At 34.1% G+C, this 18,068-nt stretch overlaps 3 protein-coding genes across 3 annotated transcripts in view; 2 read left to right on the top strand and 1 right to left on the bottom strand.

The window, feature by feature from the left end:
• LOC123682573 overlaps positions 1-18,068 on the top strand; it is a 386,250-nt gene that overhangs the window by 4,888 nt on the left and 363,294 nt on the right. The window lies entirely within an intron of this gene.
• LOC123682405 (putative cell division cycle ATPase) lies at positions 515-8,670 on the top strand. The gene is made up of 4 exons (XM_045621005.1): positions 515-675; positions 7,242-7,452; positions 7,552-7,742; positions 8,009-8,670. The coding sequence occupies exons 1-4, from the start codon at positions 515-517 to the stop codon at positions 8,448-8,450; spliced, it is 1,005 nt and encodes a 334-aa protein (XP_045476961.1). The 3' UTR covers positions 8,451-8,670.
• On the bottom strand, positions 13,392-17,516 carry LOC123682403 (ATPase family protein 2 homolog). The gene is made up of 4 exons (XM_045621002.1): positions 17,472-17,516; positions 17,069-17,357; positions 14,439-14,978; positions 13,392-14,348 (listed from the first exon to the last, which is right to left on the bottom strand). Exons 1-4 carry the CDS (start codon positions 17,514-17,516, stop codon positions 14,134-14,136), a joined length of 1,089 nt encoding a protein of 362 aa, XP_045476958.1. The 3' UTR covers positions 13,392-14,133.

Genomic DNA, 18,068 nt, shown 5'->3' with positions numbered 1-18,068 from the left:
TTTAAAGCGGCTAGTTGTTAACTTGGTCGTTTAATTGTTGCGATTTTATGGTGTACATTTATAGGACTCCTAGGGATGTTAAGATATAACTTCTCTTTTCAGTATGTGGAATTTAAAAATTGAGATTTCACGTATGCCCTTATGCTGATGAAAATATTGTGAATTATTCTATAATGAAATTTTTTAGATGTTCACTGATTCTAATCTGAAAAGATCCTTTTTTTGCTATACGTACTTTTTGTGTAATAATTTCAGGTGAACTTATACATTTCATTTCATCTATATCTATATCTTTCGATATATTTATAGCCTTTGATGTGATATCTTTGTTGTTTTATATTCTATTCGTCAAGATAAACAAGGATAAGGGAGTTCCCTGGATCAATTTTCCTACCCCCATATTCACCTACATATACATATAATTTATTTTAGTTTTATCAATAAATGAAGTTTCTTAGTTGTACAAGGTGTCCAAAGAGGGTATCGGGTATTTGTTTTGTCGCTGCATTTAAGAATGAGTGACGGGGGGGATTGTGAAGGGGATCGTGATGTCCGCAATTTTTTGGAGTTTAAGTGGATGGAGCAGTACCCAGGAACGCATCGCGCTTTTTGCGTACGAGAGTATTATCGCAACGGTGATTCAATAGTAGCTTCTCAAGTCTCAACGTTTATATCGTGAGGAATATCGTACACGCCATGCACCAAGTGATGACTTCATTAGAAAATGGATCCGAATGTTCGAAAATACAGGTGCGACGATAAAAATTCAAGAATTTGAACGCCCTCGTTCAGTCCGCGACGAAGAAACGGTCCTTATTTTCATGAAAATCGACAAGGCCAACCACTCAATGTAAATAGTGACCGTTATTGCGATATGCTGCGAAACTTTTTGAGTCCAGAGTTACTGGAATTTCAAGGTTATAATTCAAGAACGTGGTTTCAACAAGATGGGGCCACTCGCCATACAACAAATCAAGCAATGGTAGCTGTTAAAGAATTATTCCCATTTCGCGTAGGGGTAACATCAACTGGCCTCCCAGAAGCCCCGACCTTAGTCCACTTGACTATTTTGCATGGGGGTACATTAAAAGTAATCCAATGAATTTGACCCAATTAAATCAAAACATAAGGTCAGAAATGGCAGCAATATCGAGAGCTATGTGTCAGCATGTGATCGCTAATTTTCGTTCCCGATTAAAAGAGTGCCAGCAGCGTAACGGTCACCATTTAGATAACATAATCTTTTCCAAATAATTTTCCACTCATGCTGTAATAATTAACAATAATTTTTTTTTTAATTCTAACTAGTTTTTGTTTTATCGAAGTTACAAATACCTGATACCCTTTTTGGACACCTTGTATAAGTGATAGTTTCATTTCATGAAATTTAGTGAAATCTAAAACGCTTCGTGAAACGATTTTCATCATCGTTCCTACTACTGAGTGATCCTGACCACAGTTGAAGACTCTTCCACCTCATCTCGAACGTTTTCGAATGTGAATGAATGAATACTTAAACAGAGATCTACATATGTTCTGATATGAATAAATTGATATTTATGAATTTATTTAATTTATGAACGACTAATGTACAGTGCATCCCATTTTGGGTGAGACAGCCAGGTTCCTCGCTTGTTATTTAAGATAGAGCCTTGTGGTTTTCAAGTTCCTGTCCTACTTTTTCGTGAAACTCAAGTTGGTCTAATCAGATTTTGCATAACTGTTTCCGTTCAAGAGATAAAGGGTGATTTTGGAAATTGATACTTTTCGGACACCTCATTTATCTCCGAAGTTATTAGAAATAATGCTGAGGTAAAAACTACGTCTGAATCAGAATTCCGCGTAGAATTCAGTGGCGTACTCAAAATTTGTTTTCGGGTTATGGTTTTGAAGATTCAACACAAACCTATATTTTTTTTAATGGAACACCCTATATATCATTATTTCGTTGAATTAGTTATTTTTTTCCCTTCAAAATGATGTATGATACTATGTAGGTAGGATGTTCAGAAATGTTGAAAAAACACTAAAACGTCAAATAATGATGATTTTTTGTAAATGGGCCATGAATTTTCTATGTTTCAATAAGAGGATTATTACTTTCGATTTTTAAAAGTAGTAGGTCATTGATGACACAAACATCCTTGTTGTTATTATGGCTGCTATGCATTTGGGAGCATTGTTTTATCAAGTAGGCATTGGAGGGAAAAAACCAATCTGATCTAGCTGTCATCGCTATAAATTATTGTTTTCATTATTGATTCTTCTTTTCTATGGGAAATCCATTGCCCATTAGCGAAAAATCATCATTATTTGATGTTTTAGTGTTTTTTTAACATTTCTGAACATCCTACCTACATATTGTCATATATCATTTTGAAGGGAAAAAAATAACGAATTCAACGAAGTAATGATACACATGGTGTTTCATTAAAAAAAACATAAGTTTGTGTTGAATCTTCAAAATCATACCCCAAAAAAAAAAATTGAGTACGCCACTGGATTCTACGCAGAATTCTGATTCAGACGTAGTTTCTACCTCAGCATTATTTCTAATAACTTCGGAGATAAAGAAGGGGTCCGAAAAGTATCAATTTCCAAAATCACCCTGTATCTCTTGAACGGAAACAGTTATGCACAATCTGATTAGACCAACTTGAGTTTAACGAAAAAGTAGGACAGGAACGTGAAAATCGCAAGGCTGATAGGATTTTCTTAACAGAAACAAAAATTTCATTGAATTGCATGAAAAAACCTAAAGGTCGCAAAGCGATAATTTCAGGCGTTCTGAAGTTATGGCCGAAAGAAGATATTCTTCAACTGATGCACTGCGAAAAACCAAATTGAGTCTTCAAGTTCTAACAGAAACAGAAATCGCATCAAATTTGTATGAAAAAACCAAAAGGTCGCAAAGCGATAGCTTCAGGCGTTCTGGAGTTATGGCCGAAAGAAGACACAATTTAGTTTTTCAGTGCATCAGTTGAAGAATATCTTTTTTCGTCCATAACTCCAGAACCCCTGAAGCTATCGCTTTGCGACCTTTTGGTTTTTTCATACAAATTTGATGGGATTTCTGTTTCTGTTAGAACTTGAAGACTCAATTTGTTTTTACGCAGTGCATCAGTTGAAGAATATCTTCTTTCGGCCATAACTTCAGAACGCCTGAAATTATCGCTTTGCGACCTTCAGGTTTTCTCATGCGAATTCAATGAAATTTTTGTTTCTGTTAAGAAAATCCTATCATTACATTTGAAATTTCAGAGAAAAATGAAATGAACTTCTGACTTAGCGCTCCCTATCGGAAGCAGCTGAATCAAATTCATCATGAGTATATTTTTTCCTTAATCAACAAGATGTTGTCTCTCAAATAAGATCTAATTTGCTCAAAAATGTTGAGCCAAACTGAAGTTACAGACATATCAATCAGTCAGATTTCTATCTTTCCCCCCCCCTTATTTGATGTCACAAAATCGAAAGTGACAATTCAAACAGATAGAGAATTTTCCAAGGTTTACAGTGATGATATTTTTTTTCCAACTTAATATGAAAATTTTTCGAGTAAAATGCATTTTTCTTCTCGACGGTAGGTATTACGCCCCCTAGCGGTAGAGGTTTGAACTTCAAAATAATTTCCAGTGTTTTCTTTTGTTTACTTTAGTGGTGAAATTTTTCACCGCAAGTCTCTACGATGAGTGGATCTTGAGATATAGCCGCTTACCTCGCTTATTTGCCCAGCCTGTACATTGGATTTTCATATCGTTTGCTGGAAATCATTAATTTGAACTTGGTAGAAAAGTTCTGTTTTCTGAATTCAGCACACTAAATTCTATTTTCCATGTGTAATTTAAGACATTTAACTTACCTAACTATATAATAGCTACTTTGAATTAAACTCCTATTTGAATTCCTTTATTCCCGATTTTATGATAAATAGTTGTTACAAAATCCATGGATCTCTTTACTGATGAAATAAAGGAAACGTAAATGAGAACATACTTGTAGAACAACCGAGAGAACAACAATAACAAATGGCAATAATTTCACAGTTACGTATGACAGCGAAAGTGCCACGATTCCCATAATGATTTTAATTCCTGATCTGATTACATACTCGTATATCATGAATGGTTAGCCTCATATGATGATCATTTAGAGATTATTATTGAGTGTAATAGGCTCATTAATAATAGGTCGTTTTCTTGAACTTCGGTAATCAAGAAGACATTCAACATAGCATACCATACCTGTCTAGATGATTTTTTATATTTTTAAAATCACGTTATGTAAAAGACCTCAAAATGAAAAATATTTTGTCATATTTTATCATTTCTTAATGATACATATTTACACAATTTGAAGTACCTAGTACTTATAGCTACTTAGACGAATTTCTCAAATTTTTTCACATACAATCTTTGTGAAAATTACAGGGGTAAGAATTGTTCTGCAAAGGTTTTTAACATCTTTATTTATAACTTAGTGTTGGGGATTTACAAAGAAAATTTTAGTGGACTGTATTTAGAGTTAAATCTTATCCCAACACAGTACGAAAACGAAAAGGACAAGTGAAACCAAAGTAATAATAAAATAATATTCTTACCTAGAAGTGGTGAACTTAAGTTATGGATCTTGCAGCAGTCCTCAGCTTCCAGAAGCAGATTGATTGAGCTCAACAAACTGAACCAGAAGTGGTAGATCCTTTATGATTGACAAGCTGGAAAATTATTAATTCGACCCCACTTATCCTTAGGAATGTCACAGAGTACGCCACTGGTGACAACTTTATTTTTGACAACGGAGTCTTTTGATTTAATGTTTATGGAACAGAAACACTGTATTTCTGATATACACAGCGAACACCGCGTTGAAAATGCGATATTTTCCGAAATTTGTGTATGTAAATTATGAAAACAATAATTATTATTATTAGGTAGCAGAATGGAAACAATCAATCTTTCGTATAACACGTAAAGAATGATACTGAAATGAAAATCACAATATGTGCGCTAAGCGGCAGAGACCACAGCTGTTTTAAAATTGCGATAAATACTGCATTTAAATTCATTCGAAATTTAATTACTGAAAAATTGAAAAGTTTTGAGAAAATTGAATTGGAAAAAAAAGAATGTTCACTTGGCGTGAACACTTAAAAACTATAAGTGAAAATTTCACACGAATCAAATTTATCAGTTTATTTTTCCATAGGATGAAATTATATTACCATGTGCATGGAACAGAATGATTGCTTAGCAATTTGACCAGAACAAACTTTTTTCGAGCTTATATGGAGAGAATCAAATCTTGATTGAGTTAACGAATTGAAGTTCAAACGGACAGATTTACTAAGGTGTCATTTTGGTGCTTTATCGCAAATTCTATTGTATCAATACAATTATCAACCAGAATGATCATTTCAAGATGAATTTCCCTTCCACTAACTAGAAACCAAAGCAACTTATTATTATAACCTCTTATTGAAAAAACCCTATACAGTTGCATGCAAAATTTATCTTGATCGATTTGGTATAAAATTATGAAAAGCAAAAATTTCCTAACAGATTTGTTCCATTAGTGAATGAACCCCAAAAATTTCAAGTTTCGAGATTTTCTGTTTGAGAGATTACAGCTGGATCAGACCGAAAGGAAAATAAGTTGATAAATGATTCGTCATCAATATCAGATGTTTCAGATCATACCCTCAGAGTAATAAACATAGATAGAGGTAGCATATGTCATTTTCAGTAAGCAAATTTTGTCTCCAACTAAGATGCATAGAAAACCTGGTGTGTCTACTTATACCTGTAAAACTTTCAGACAAAACGGGAGATTTTTCAGATTAATACCTACTTGATTTCGAGAGATCGCGGTCTGTTTCAGATGGCGCATACATCGTTCACATTTGACATTTCTCTCAATTCTCGACTCTTGTGAACCAAGGGCGTAGATCTTTTTTTTCTTGGGGGGGATAATCGAAAAAAAATTTTTTGACGATAACTTTTATTCTTATCTGTAATGTTAGAAAAAGAAGTTCGATAATGAATTTTGAACCAAATTACTCGAAATAATTTTTGTTGTTACTAATTCGGTTGTTCTTACCTTATACTGGGTGTTCTCAAATAAGAGTTACGAAGGAAAATGAGAAATTACTTGGATAATTTTGAGAAAAAAAGTTTCATGAATATGAGCCCACAAACGCTTTGCTTTCAATATACAGGTTGTTTCTAGTGTGTCGTACAGTTTATCAAATATTTATTAATCTTCGCTACAGATTAGGTAAATAAATACCAAAACTTAAAATTAATGTATTCATTAGAGCTTACTAGCTGGATCTTTATAATAATTTGGATTTTCCTGAGGATTACTAGAAATTTTTTTTAGAAATCGATAGCAGATACGACAAAACTATAACAAACCAAAAAGTGTAGTACTGGACCAGAGTTTTTTTTCTACATTTTTCTAAACTAACAGCCATTCACCAAAATATAGTTTTGGAGGAAGGAAGCAGGCATCTTTCCAGAAAATATATCACCCTGTAGATTTGCATTCAAAATTAGCATATCACATGGTGAAAACTTTAAACTGGAATATCTATGGCCAATTCTTCGAAAAATTTTAAAGAGCGCCACCTCACAACCACCAAACCAACAGGTGGGTCTCTTCAAAAGTCTGAAACAAAATCGAATCAGTAAACACACCAGGTATTCTATGCATCTTATCCCCAACTATCAAATTTGACATGAAGCGCCTGGAAATGAAAACATATCAGTGATACTATGTTTCACTCAATTCGCGAGTTTTTACACTAAAAACGCCCTCCCATAGTGAATCAACGTTCCATTGTAGCGTCACTCTGATTAAAAAAAAATTGACAGAATAAAAATTTCAAATTTCTCTTGCAAAAAAAAAGAGCTTCACTATGATTTCCGCGGTCAGCTGTCAGTGAAGACGGCGTGGGTTCACGATGTTTTAAAGGGCGCCAACGTATTTGATTCAGTGAATCTCCAGAAAGAAAATATGAGCAGATGGCTTCGGCTAAATACGTAAAAACCGAATGTATGTTTGGTGACAAGAGAAATATAAAAAAAAAATAATAATGAAATGAATCAAGGAAAAGAAAAAATATCAATCTTCCAGTTCCCTTATATTCCGACAGTCAAAATTCAGATACAATTTTCATTAAAATTCTCAGAGATAAATTCAAATTGTAAACGATAGGTTTAAAAAAAAAACAAAAAAAAAAGAGTACCTCACTTGATCAAGATCAGCTCACAATTTGTTTTCTTGAGTCAATCATGTATGCAAATTTGTGATTTAGCAATTTCAAGTTGGACTGTTCTGAAAATAAATGATTTGGCTCCAATTGTAAAGAGAGTTAGGCCAACAACAGGAAAAAGTTTGACTTCAGTTCATCTCACCAAAAAAGTACTTGATCTTTACTTTGGCGATGTTAAGGCCTATATATATATATATATATTCTTTTGAGAAAGAGCAACACAAAATATTAGTTTCAAACAATCAAGCATATGTGTCGATGAATCTCAGTATGTTAAGGCCTATCCAACTGTATATGTTACAAAGTTGACACAGGACACTAAAGAAGCCCTAGTTATCACTTTAAAATCAATAGGCAGCCCAAAAACAACTGAAACCACTTCAGAAATTGAAAAAGAGCTGTGCTATATATTCAAACGTACCATCTTGACTAATGGGAATAAAATAAGCATAGTTCATTTTGGAAGATTGTTGAAATTCTCTATTAAAGAAGTTAAATAAGAAAATAGTGATTTAGTTACAAATTTTGACAATTTAAATCTTTCTGATACCTTTTATGAAGTTACTGAAAATACAAAATGGGTTTTATTCAAGAATCATGAAGAAAATGTCAACTACCAAAAAACTACTTCTAAAGTAGGAGGTTTAACTGAACAATTGAATAAAATCAAAAAATGGATGGATAATGCCTTAACAGTAACAAAAGAAGCAAAAAGATTTACAAATGTTTTACTAGTTGGAAATCCAGGAACAGAGAATCTTTAAAGAAAATGTTCGAAGCATTGTCGAATGCTCCAACCATAATGGTTTTTGATAACTTGGATCAAATCTGTTCTAAATGCTCTAAATCAACTGTCGAGCAAAAATTGTTTCTTCTAGAAGACTTGTTGACTCATTTGGATAAATTGAACAATAACAGGGGTGTGAAGGTATTCGTAATTGGCATTACAAATAATATCAGCAATGTCGCTCCGGAATTGAGAAAACCAGGAACTTTTGATCACGAAATCAATATACCAGTGCCTGAACCAGCTGCAAGGAAAGAACTTTTTGAGGAAATATCAGAAATATATGAACATGACATCACCGAAGATGAATTGTTTGAAATATCTAAAGCTACCCGAGGATTTGTTGGAGAAGACTTGGTGAAACTTTGTTTAACAGCAAAATTTCTATGATTTCCGCGGTCAGCTGTCAGTGAAGACGGCGTGGGTTCACGATGTTTTAAAGGGCGCCAACGTGTTTGATACAGTGAATCTCCAGAAAGAAAATATGAGCAGATGGCTTCGGCTAAATACGTTAAAACCGAATGTATGTTTGGTGACAAGAGAAATATAAAAAAAATAATAATGAAATGAATCAAGGAAAAAAAAATATCAATCTTCCAGTTCCCTTAGATTCCGACATCTGCCATCTGCTCATATTTTCTTTCTGGAGATTCACTGTATCAAACACGTTGGCGCCCTTTAAAACATCGTGAACCCACGCCGTCTTCACTGACAGCTGACCGCGGAAATCATAGTGAAGCTCTTTTTTTTTGCAAAAGAAATTTTAAATTTTTATTCTGTTAATTTTTTTTTAATCCGAGTGATGCTACATACATTTTTGGCGCCCAACGTGGGGCCATATCTGTCTTGGGGTTTCATTTGTTCGGATTTGTTCTTTTTTCTTTGGTGGTTTCTTTTCTTGATTAAATTCGACCTTGAATATGGGAGATGAGCTAGTTATTAATAGGTTGAATCAGGCTCAGTTAGCCTATTTACTCACTATAAGGGGTTTACCCACAGGAACTGTTGATCAAATGCGTAAATACTTGTCTAGAGCTAGAAAACTCGAAAAGGAAGGGGCTTCACTTTCATATCCAACATACCCTTACACATTGGAAGAAGATAAAATTGCGATTGATGAGGTAATTTCGACAGTGGAAGCGGGTATTTCTGATTTTCAGTCTCTAACTCTCAAAAGTAGAAGATATCGGAATAGTGAAACGCGGTTAAGGTATGCACTGATTCGCCTGGAACATTTAAAACCGACAAAACCTGAGGAAGAAGCATACAAGAGAGAATCTTTCGCGAAGATTCTTAGTTTGTTGGATTATCTTGAAGACAAGACAGGAAATGCTGCGTCGGCTGACGATTCTTCATTGGTGGATACACGAGGACGAAATGTATTAGCTTCTACTCCTCGCCCTGCTATATCGACTGTAGCTGGTGCGAGTCCTAGTCATTTAAAACCTGTACCAGTATATAGATGGGGCTTGAAATTCTCTGGAGATAAACACGGAATGTCAGTGCATGCATTCTTACAGCGAGTGGAAGAGATGTGCCAGGCTCGAGGGGTATCTAAATGGGAGGTTTTGCATTCAGCAATAGATCTATTCGAGGGTGGAACTTTGATTTGGTACAGAGCTGTGAGGAATTCGATAATGGATTGGAATTCATTCGTTGAAAAACTTCAGATTGAGTTCGAGCCATTCAATTATGACGAAAAACTATTTGAGGAAATACGTAGGCGAATTCAGGGTAAGGATGAGCAAATTGGAATTTATTTAGCAATCATGAGATCGTTATTTAGCCGTTTGAGATCGCCTCCGTCTGAAGACCAACAAGTTAAAATTGTGATGAGGAACATTTCACCATTTTTCCAAACTCAGCTAGCACTGTTGAACATAAGTTCATATGCGGAATTGAAGAATTATTGTCGTCAATTGAAAGAACGAAGGGAATCAGTTGAGTCATTCCCCCCCCCCCACCTAGAAAATCTCAATTTTGCTTGGAACTAGACCTAGCTTATGCTGGTGTTGAGGAATATCTTGCGGAAGTTCGAATTGAAGAGCATACAGAGAGAGCTAGGGAGGATATGAAAGGAATCAGTGGAAATTCGAGACCCCATGAGTCGGTAATTTGCTATAATTTCAACATGACAAGTCACAAGGCAATAGGATGTGATTCCCCGAGAAAGCTGCGCTGCTATAAGTGTTGGATGTTGTACTATTCCGATGATAGTAAGAGGTAAAATAGTTGTTATAGAAGCCTTGATCATTTCAGAGTCACCACAATTGATGTTGCTGGGAGCCGACTTTTGGAAACTTTTGGGAATTGTACCCAACTTAAGAAACAACGAGTGGTTCTTTTCGTCTGATCCTGTGGAGATTGCTGGGGTTGATGCTGCTCTAACTGAAGACCAGAATAGTCGACTGAGTGAGTTGGTTGAAAGGAATTTGAAGCTGATGGGAACTACGTTAGGCTGCACTGACAAAATAGAACATGGAATGATTGTGGATGGACCTCCGATCAAGCAGAGATACTATCCTGTATCTCCTGTTCTTCTAAAGTGTATAGATGAACAACTGGATGACATGTTGAATCAGGGAATTGTCGAAAGGAGATTCAGCCCGTGGGCATCGCCGATTATTATGGTTAGGAAGAAGGACGGAAGCTACAGATTCTGCGTCGATTACATGAAAGTGAATGCGGTCACTAGAGGAGACAGTTGCCCACTTCCATACGTTTCTAATACCCTGGATAAATTGCGGAATGCTAAGTTTATCAGTTCTATGGATATAAAGTCGGCCTTTTGGCAGATTCCTATGAAGAAGGAATCACGACCCTATACGGACTTCACAGTCCCAAACAGAGACTCTTCCAATTCAAGAGGATGCAATTTGGATTGCGTAATAGCAAACCACGCTGGCAAAGACTTATGGACATGGCCCTTGGAAATGACTTAGAGCCCTATGTCTTTTTCTATTTGGACGATGTGGTCGTCATCACACCAGACTTTGAGATGCACCTGGGGATATTGGAGGAGGTGTTTCTTCGACTTCGTGAGGCTAAACTCACTGTTTGGGACTGTGAAGGCCGTATAGGGTCGTGATTCCTTCTTCATAGGAATCTGCTTCTGATTAAAAAAAAAATAACACAATAAAAATTTCAAAGGACCCCGCACGTTTAGTAGGGAAAATGGCTTTCCGTGAATTTGGCTGAATTTTTGATATGTTGTAGTTCTTGATGAACTGATCAGAAAAGTCCTCAGCCATAAAGCTCAAAAATGGACAGTTTTCGAGATATGGAGCTTTGAAAATGGATTTTTTGCAATTTTCGGGGTTTTTGCTCATCAATCAGGGAGCTCTCATTTCTGGTTTTTAAGGAATTTGGATGTTCAGCGGCCAGAACCCGACTGAGAAATGATCTTCCTTGGTTATATTAGGCACCGCCATCGATAATTTTTTATACACTGCTCCACATTCGCTATGAAATGAGATACAAAATCCAAGATCTTCCATACATCTTTCCATGCCACAAGATGACGCCAGAATAATTCACATGACCGAGAAACGACATATTGTGAGATTTTCTTAAGATTTTTTCAATAACTGAATCCTCATATATCTGATGTCCAATAATATCAAATATGTTAGCCGAAATGTTCATAACCAGGCATCGCGAGCTGTAATGGGGGAAAATGGGAAAATCATTATCATATATCCTCAGGGATAACAATTGTGATCACTATTGATGTCATTTACATATGATATGTGATTTGTTTCTAACAAATCTCGATAATCTGACAATGGGGTGCCAAGACATTTTCCTCAGAATGTCTCGAAATTGATGATAGCATCTCACAGACAAACGAATCCGTGAAAATGTCTGCAGTTTTGATGCAATATAGTACTATCTGGGTAGAATATAGAAGTCCAAGTGTTGGAAGCAAACTATGAATGGAACTTCCGATATTAACCCACGAATTCTTGAAAATATTTTTTTTTTCTATGAACTTTTTGAACTTCACAAATATAAATGAATACTATCTAATAATATGATCTTTGGCAAAATGAATGAGTAGATCAATCAAAAACAATATAATAATGAGAGTAACATTCATAATAATAATAATAATAATGATAATAAAAAAAAACTTTTGAAACTATATTAGCAATCGCAAGAAATCATTTAGAATATTATGAATCGAATCGGGGGCAAAATTAATTCTTATTTTTGAGATGATTTGTGATTGTGTTACGTTCGTTGATATAGTTTTATATTATCAAATCATCAATTTTGCCCCCGATTCGATTCATAATATTCTAAATGATTTCTTGCGATTGCTAATATAATTTTAAAAGTTTTTTGTTTATTATCATTATTGTTATTATTATTATGAATGTTACTCTCATTATTATATTGTTTTTGATTGATCTACTCATTCATTTTGCCAACGATCATATTATTAGATAGTATTCATTTATATTTGTGAAGTTCAAAAAGTTCATATAAAAAAAAAATATTTTCAAGAATTCGTGGGTTAATATCGGAAGTTCCATTCATAGTTTGCTTCCAACACTTGGATTTCTATATTCTACCAGGATAGTACTATATTGTATCAAAACTGCAGATATTTTCACGGATTCGTTTGTCTGTGAGATGCTATCATCAATTTCGAGACATTCTGAGGAAAATGTCTTGGCACCCCATTGTCAGATTATCGAGATTTGTTAGAAACAAATCACATATCATATGTAAATGACATCAATAGTGATCACAATTGTTATCCCTGAGGATATATGATAATGATTTTCCCATTTTCCCCCATTACAGCTCGCGATGCCTGGTTATGAACATTTCGGCTAACATATTTGATATTATTGGACATCAGATATATGAGGATTCAGTTATTGAAAAAATCTTAAGAAAATCTCACAATATGTCGTTTCTCGGTCATGTGAATTATTCTGGCGTCATCTTGTGGCATGGAAAGATGTATGGAAGATCTTGGATTTTGTATCTCATTTCATAGCCAATGTGGAGCAGTGTATAAAAAATTATCGATGGCGGTGCCTAATATAACCAAGGAAGATCATTTCTCAGTCGGGTTCTGGCCGCCGAACATCCAAATTCCTTAAAAACCAGAAATGAGAGCTCCCTGATTGATGAGCAAAAACCCCGAAAATTGCAAAAAATCCATTTTCAAAGCTCTATATCTCGAAAACTGTCCATTTTTGAGCTTTATGGCTGAGGACTTTTCTGATCAGTTCATCAAGAACTACAACATATCAAAAATTCAGCCAAATTCACGGAAAGCCATTTTCCCTACTAAACGTGCGGGGTCCTTTCTCTTGCAAAAAAAAAGAGCTTCACTATGATTTCCGCGGTCAGCTGTCAGTGAAGACGGCGTGGGTTCACGATGTTTTAAAGGGCGCCAACGTATTTCATTCAGTGAATCTCCAGAAAGAAAATATGAGCAGATGGCTTCGGCTAAATACGTAAAAACCGAATGTATGTTTGGTGGCAAGAGAAATATAAAAAAAAAATAATAATGAAATGAATCAAGGGAAAGAAAAAATATCAATCTTCCAGTTCCCTTATATTCCGACAGTCAAAATTCAGATACAATTTTCATTAAAATTCTCAGAGATAACTTCAAATTGTAAACGATAGGTTTAAAAAAAAAAACAAAAAAAAAAGGCTGCCTCACTTGAACATGATCAGCTCACAAATTTCTTCATATATATATATATAACAATAGATTATATAATGGCTGAATTTACATAAACTTTTTGAATTCACTATACTTTTATATTTATGGAAAGAAATCAAATACCTACTCTTAATTCAGACGACCGAATGAAAACTTTTCAAATACAATCTTAAAGAGAATGTAACAAAATGTTTGCACTCATATGAGATTAATTGATATCTTCAATCGGAATTCAAAGGAAAGAAAAACATACAATATAATCTATTCTAGAAATTTCAAAATATGACCACGAAATTGTTTGTTAAACGAATGAGTTCAAAACTACAAAATTAAATTCTTTTTAAAAAACAATTAAAATTTAATATTTATCCTAAAATGATTTCAAATATCAACATGAAATAATCTTAAAAACATATTTCTTATAAAAATAAATACATTATAAGAAGATGTTAATTTTCTTCGACTCACCGTTCCTAATGCCTTCTTGAAATGTTCCATAGTTACACATTTAAATTCTGGATTCTCTCCTAGAGCTATAAACGCAGCTTTATTGCACAATCCCTCAATATTGGCCCCAGAACAATTTTCAGTATTCAGTATTTTTTACAGTTGTTTTGCGCATTTTCAACTCGAAAATTTTCATTCGAGTCCCTCAATTTTGGCCCCAGAACAATTTTCAGTATGATCAACTAGCATTTTGATATCTATATTTTTTACAGGTATTTTGCGCATTTTCAACTCGAAAATTTTCATTCGAGTTTCATAATCTGGTAGTGGAACTGATACTGCCATCAATCTACCATCTCTATACAAAGCTTTGTCAAGTCTGTCGCGTCTATTGGTGGCTGCTAGAACGATCACACCCTTCAGAGGTGTAACACCATCAATTTCTGCAAAAAGTTGCATTGTAACTCTTTCTTGAACCTTATTCGAATCTCCCGATCCTGATGCTCTCGTACAAGCAATAGCATCGATTTCGTCAAAGAATATAACTGAAGGTGACACTTTTCTTGCTCTCTTGAATAGATCTCTAACAGCTTTTTCAGATTCACCAACATATTTGTCCAATAATTCAGCAGCTTTGATTGAAACAAAATTGAAACCACTTTCAGTAGCCAGGGCTTTAGCTATAGTTCTTTTGGAACAACCTGGTGGACCATGCATAAGCACTCCTTTTGGGGGTACTAATCCGAATCTCTCATATATTTCAGGGTGTAATATACAGGGTGAGTCTTTGACTTGTACATATATTTTAACCGAAGATTCCTGAAGTCAAAAAAAACACTTTTTTCGTTTATAATTTTTTCCGATTCGGCCCGGTTACAAAGATACAGGCTGTTGAAAATCGATAAAAAAATTTGATTTTCGGCTATATCTCGTAAATGGTTCTACCGAAGGAAATGATTTTTGGAATATAGCTATTCCTCGATGTGATACATCTTTTCCGATTACAAGATTCCCTACACATCTTTCAGTTTCTTCATTATGAACATTACATCCCATAAAAATACCAGAAATTCGAAGAACTCAACCCTCAAAGGTAATTTGAACGTTCATTGAAGAATATTTGGCTAATTTGAAAAATAAAAGTATTCCTCATATTTTCTTGTACAGAGCGCCGTTTTCGAGTAACTTGATCTTAAGTAAAAAAAAAAAAAAAATTATCTGTGAAATTCAAAAAATTGGGTAATTTGGCTAAATGCAACTCTGTTCTGTTGTGGAAAAATATCCACAGAAATGAATATTTACTATGATTTCATGTCTCAGATTTTAGAATTGAAGTACTAGCCAACTTAGATTGAAAATGAAGTTATTTGAATAAGCTCACCTCAACTCCTCAATTTGATTACAAATTACTGAGCTTTGGCACAGCTCTGATAATAAGAAGATACTTCATTAAATCAACATTCTATTTTGAAAAGTCCAGATTTCCCATAAAGCCCATGTTTAAAAAAGTTTTCACAAAATAGTCCCATTATAATGAAAACCATCAATATCCCACTAAAGACTGCTGCTATCGAACAATACTATATTCTTCTTCGGTACTAGGTACATACTAGACAAATTTTCAATTGATTGAGATTGAATACTTTTATTCTTTTGCTATTCCATAAATTCATCCTAGAGCATATGATTGACATACTTCCAAGAGTGCCCTAATTGTTTTAATGTGAAAACAAATAGTTGAGTTGAAAGAAACAGGCAACAGAAATTGTGGATATTTATATTGAATATTTCTCATTTATTTTCAATGGCAAAATCAAGATGAATCAAGTAGTAGGGTTGGCTATAATGTAGGTACATATTATAGTACAAATTTGATTACAAGTGGAGTTTAACATTTTTCATTGATTACAGAGCCATAAAACTTTATTTCCATATTTTCACACTGATGGCTTCAAAAATATTGATGCAGATCAATATTTTTATGAGATAGTTGGAACAAATCAAATGCTTCATTTCATAAAGGAATTGCTTTCTATCAGAATACACACTTATTTATTTTGTATCCACACAATTATTTTGGAAATTGTTATTAAATTTCTTCAAAATATGTATGGAACTTCAATATTCTGTTAGGTTTCTTCAAATCTTCGATGATTTTCATTTTATGCGAACATAATATCAAATATCATATCACATAACAGTGTAAAGTGTAAATACAGGAAATGAAAATGAATATTTAAGGTTAGAACATAGATTATTCGAACTACTTTGTTTAAATTTGCAACACTCGAAATTTGAGGTTCAAACTTAAAACCACAGACTACTAGTCTGTGTTAGAACTTTCACAGATGAATATTATTTATTTTAGAATGTTAGGTTCAATGGCATGAAATGAAATAAACGATATAAGTAATATAAATGCGATATAATAAATGAATGGATATGAATTATGAATATCAGAGCTGAGCCAATATGGGTGGTAGCGAGCTCAATTCGTTATGATTAACGAAAATGAAATAGAAAATCAGGAGAAAAATATTTAATCTTTATCATCAATGAAAAAGAGATAACTCATTTATTATATTATAAATATACTACTTTTTTCAACAAATGGAATGTTCAAAGTGAGTTTATAATGGTTTTTCTAATTTAGTAGCTTATTTCCAAGGTTCAAATGGTATATCTTATACTTGCAAAAACTTCAGTGTTCCGGTTTTCAGGGGTGAATTAGCTCATTATGAAAATTTAAAATGGCTATATCTTTTTAACCGGGCCGAATCGGAAAAAATGGCAAATGAAAAAAGTGTTTCTTTTGACCTCAAGAATCTTCGGTTAAAATATATGTACAAGTCAAAGACTCACCCTGTATATTCGATATTCTTTTTCAAAAGGTTTTTCAATTCTTCCTGGCCCCCTATTTCAGACCACTTTACATTAGGTATCTCTACATGAAAATCCTTCGTACCACTTGGTGTAAAATCCTTCAGAGCAAATTTCAAATCACCAATGTCCATAACACTCCTCGAATCGCAATTCACTGTGAATTTTGCTGTTAAACAAAGTTTCACCAAGTCTTCTGCAACAAATCCTCGGGTAGCTTTAGATATTTCAAACAATTCATCTTCGGTGATGTTATGTTCATATATTTCTAATATTTTCTCAAGAATTTCTTACCTTGCAGCTGGTTTAGGCACTGGTATATTGATTTCGTGATCAAAAGTTCCTGAGATATTGGAGGAGGTGTTTCGTCGACTTCGTGAGGCTAAACTCACTGTTTGGGACTGTGAAGGCCGTATAGGTCGTGATTCCTTCTTCATAGCAATCTGCTTCTGATTAAAAAAAAATTAACAGAATAAAAATTTCAAATTTCTTTTGCAAAAAAAAAAGAGTTTCACTATGATTACTATGATTTCCGCGGTCAGCTGTCAGTGAAGACGGCGTGGGTTCACGATGTTTTAAAGGGCGCCAACGTATTTCATTCAGTGAATCTCCAGAAAGAAAATATGAGCAGATGGCTTCGGCTAAATACGTAAAAACCGAATGAACAGGGTGTTCTGATTTGTTTCCGACAAACTGAAATGGGTGATAGATCACATCATTTTAAGCAAAAAAGTTCCTATGAACATGGGTCCGGAAATGCTTCGTTTCCGAGATACGGGGTGTTAAAGTTGAAAAAATAATTCGCGTTTTCTTCAATATGTTTTGACTGCTTCGAAATCCTTCCATGAAATTATTCCTATTCAAATATTGAATTTAAATTCATTTTGAAAATTTCTAAGGCGAAATGCATGCGGATTTTCTATTGCCCACTAATAAGTAGAAGTGGTATGCTATGTAATTGTTGTTTTTAAGTGTTCTGAATATTCTGT

Source organism: Harmonia axyridis, chromosome 6 (genome assembly GCF_914767665.1).
Source record: "Harmonia axyridis chromosome 6, icHarAxyr1.1, whole genome shotgun sequence".
Classification (NCBI taxonomy): Eukaryota; Metazoa; Arthropoda; class Insecta; order Coleoptera; family Coccinellidae; genus Harmonia; species Harmonia axyridis.
The sequence above is the reverse complement of the archived record's forward strand: the minus strand, read 5'-3'. Positions and strand labels throughout refer to the sequence as shown.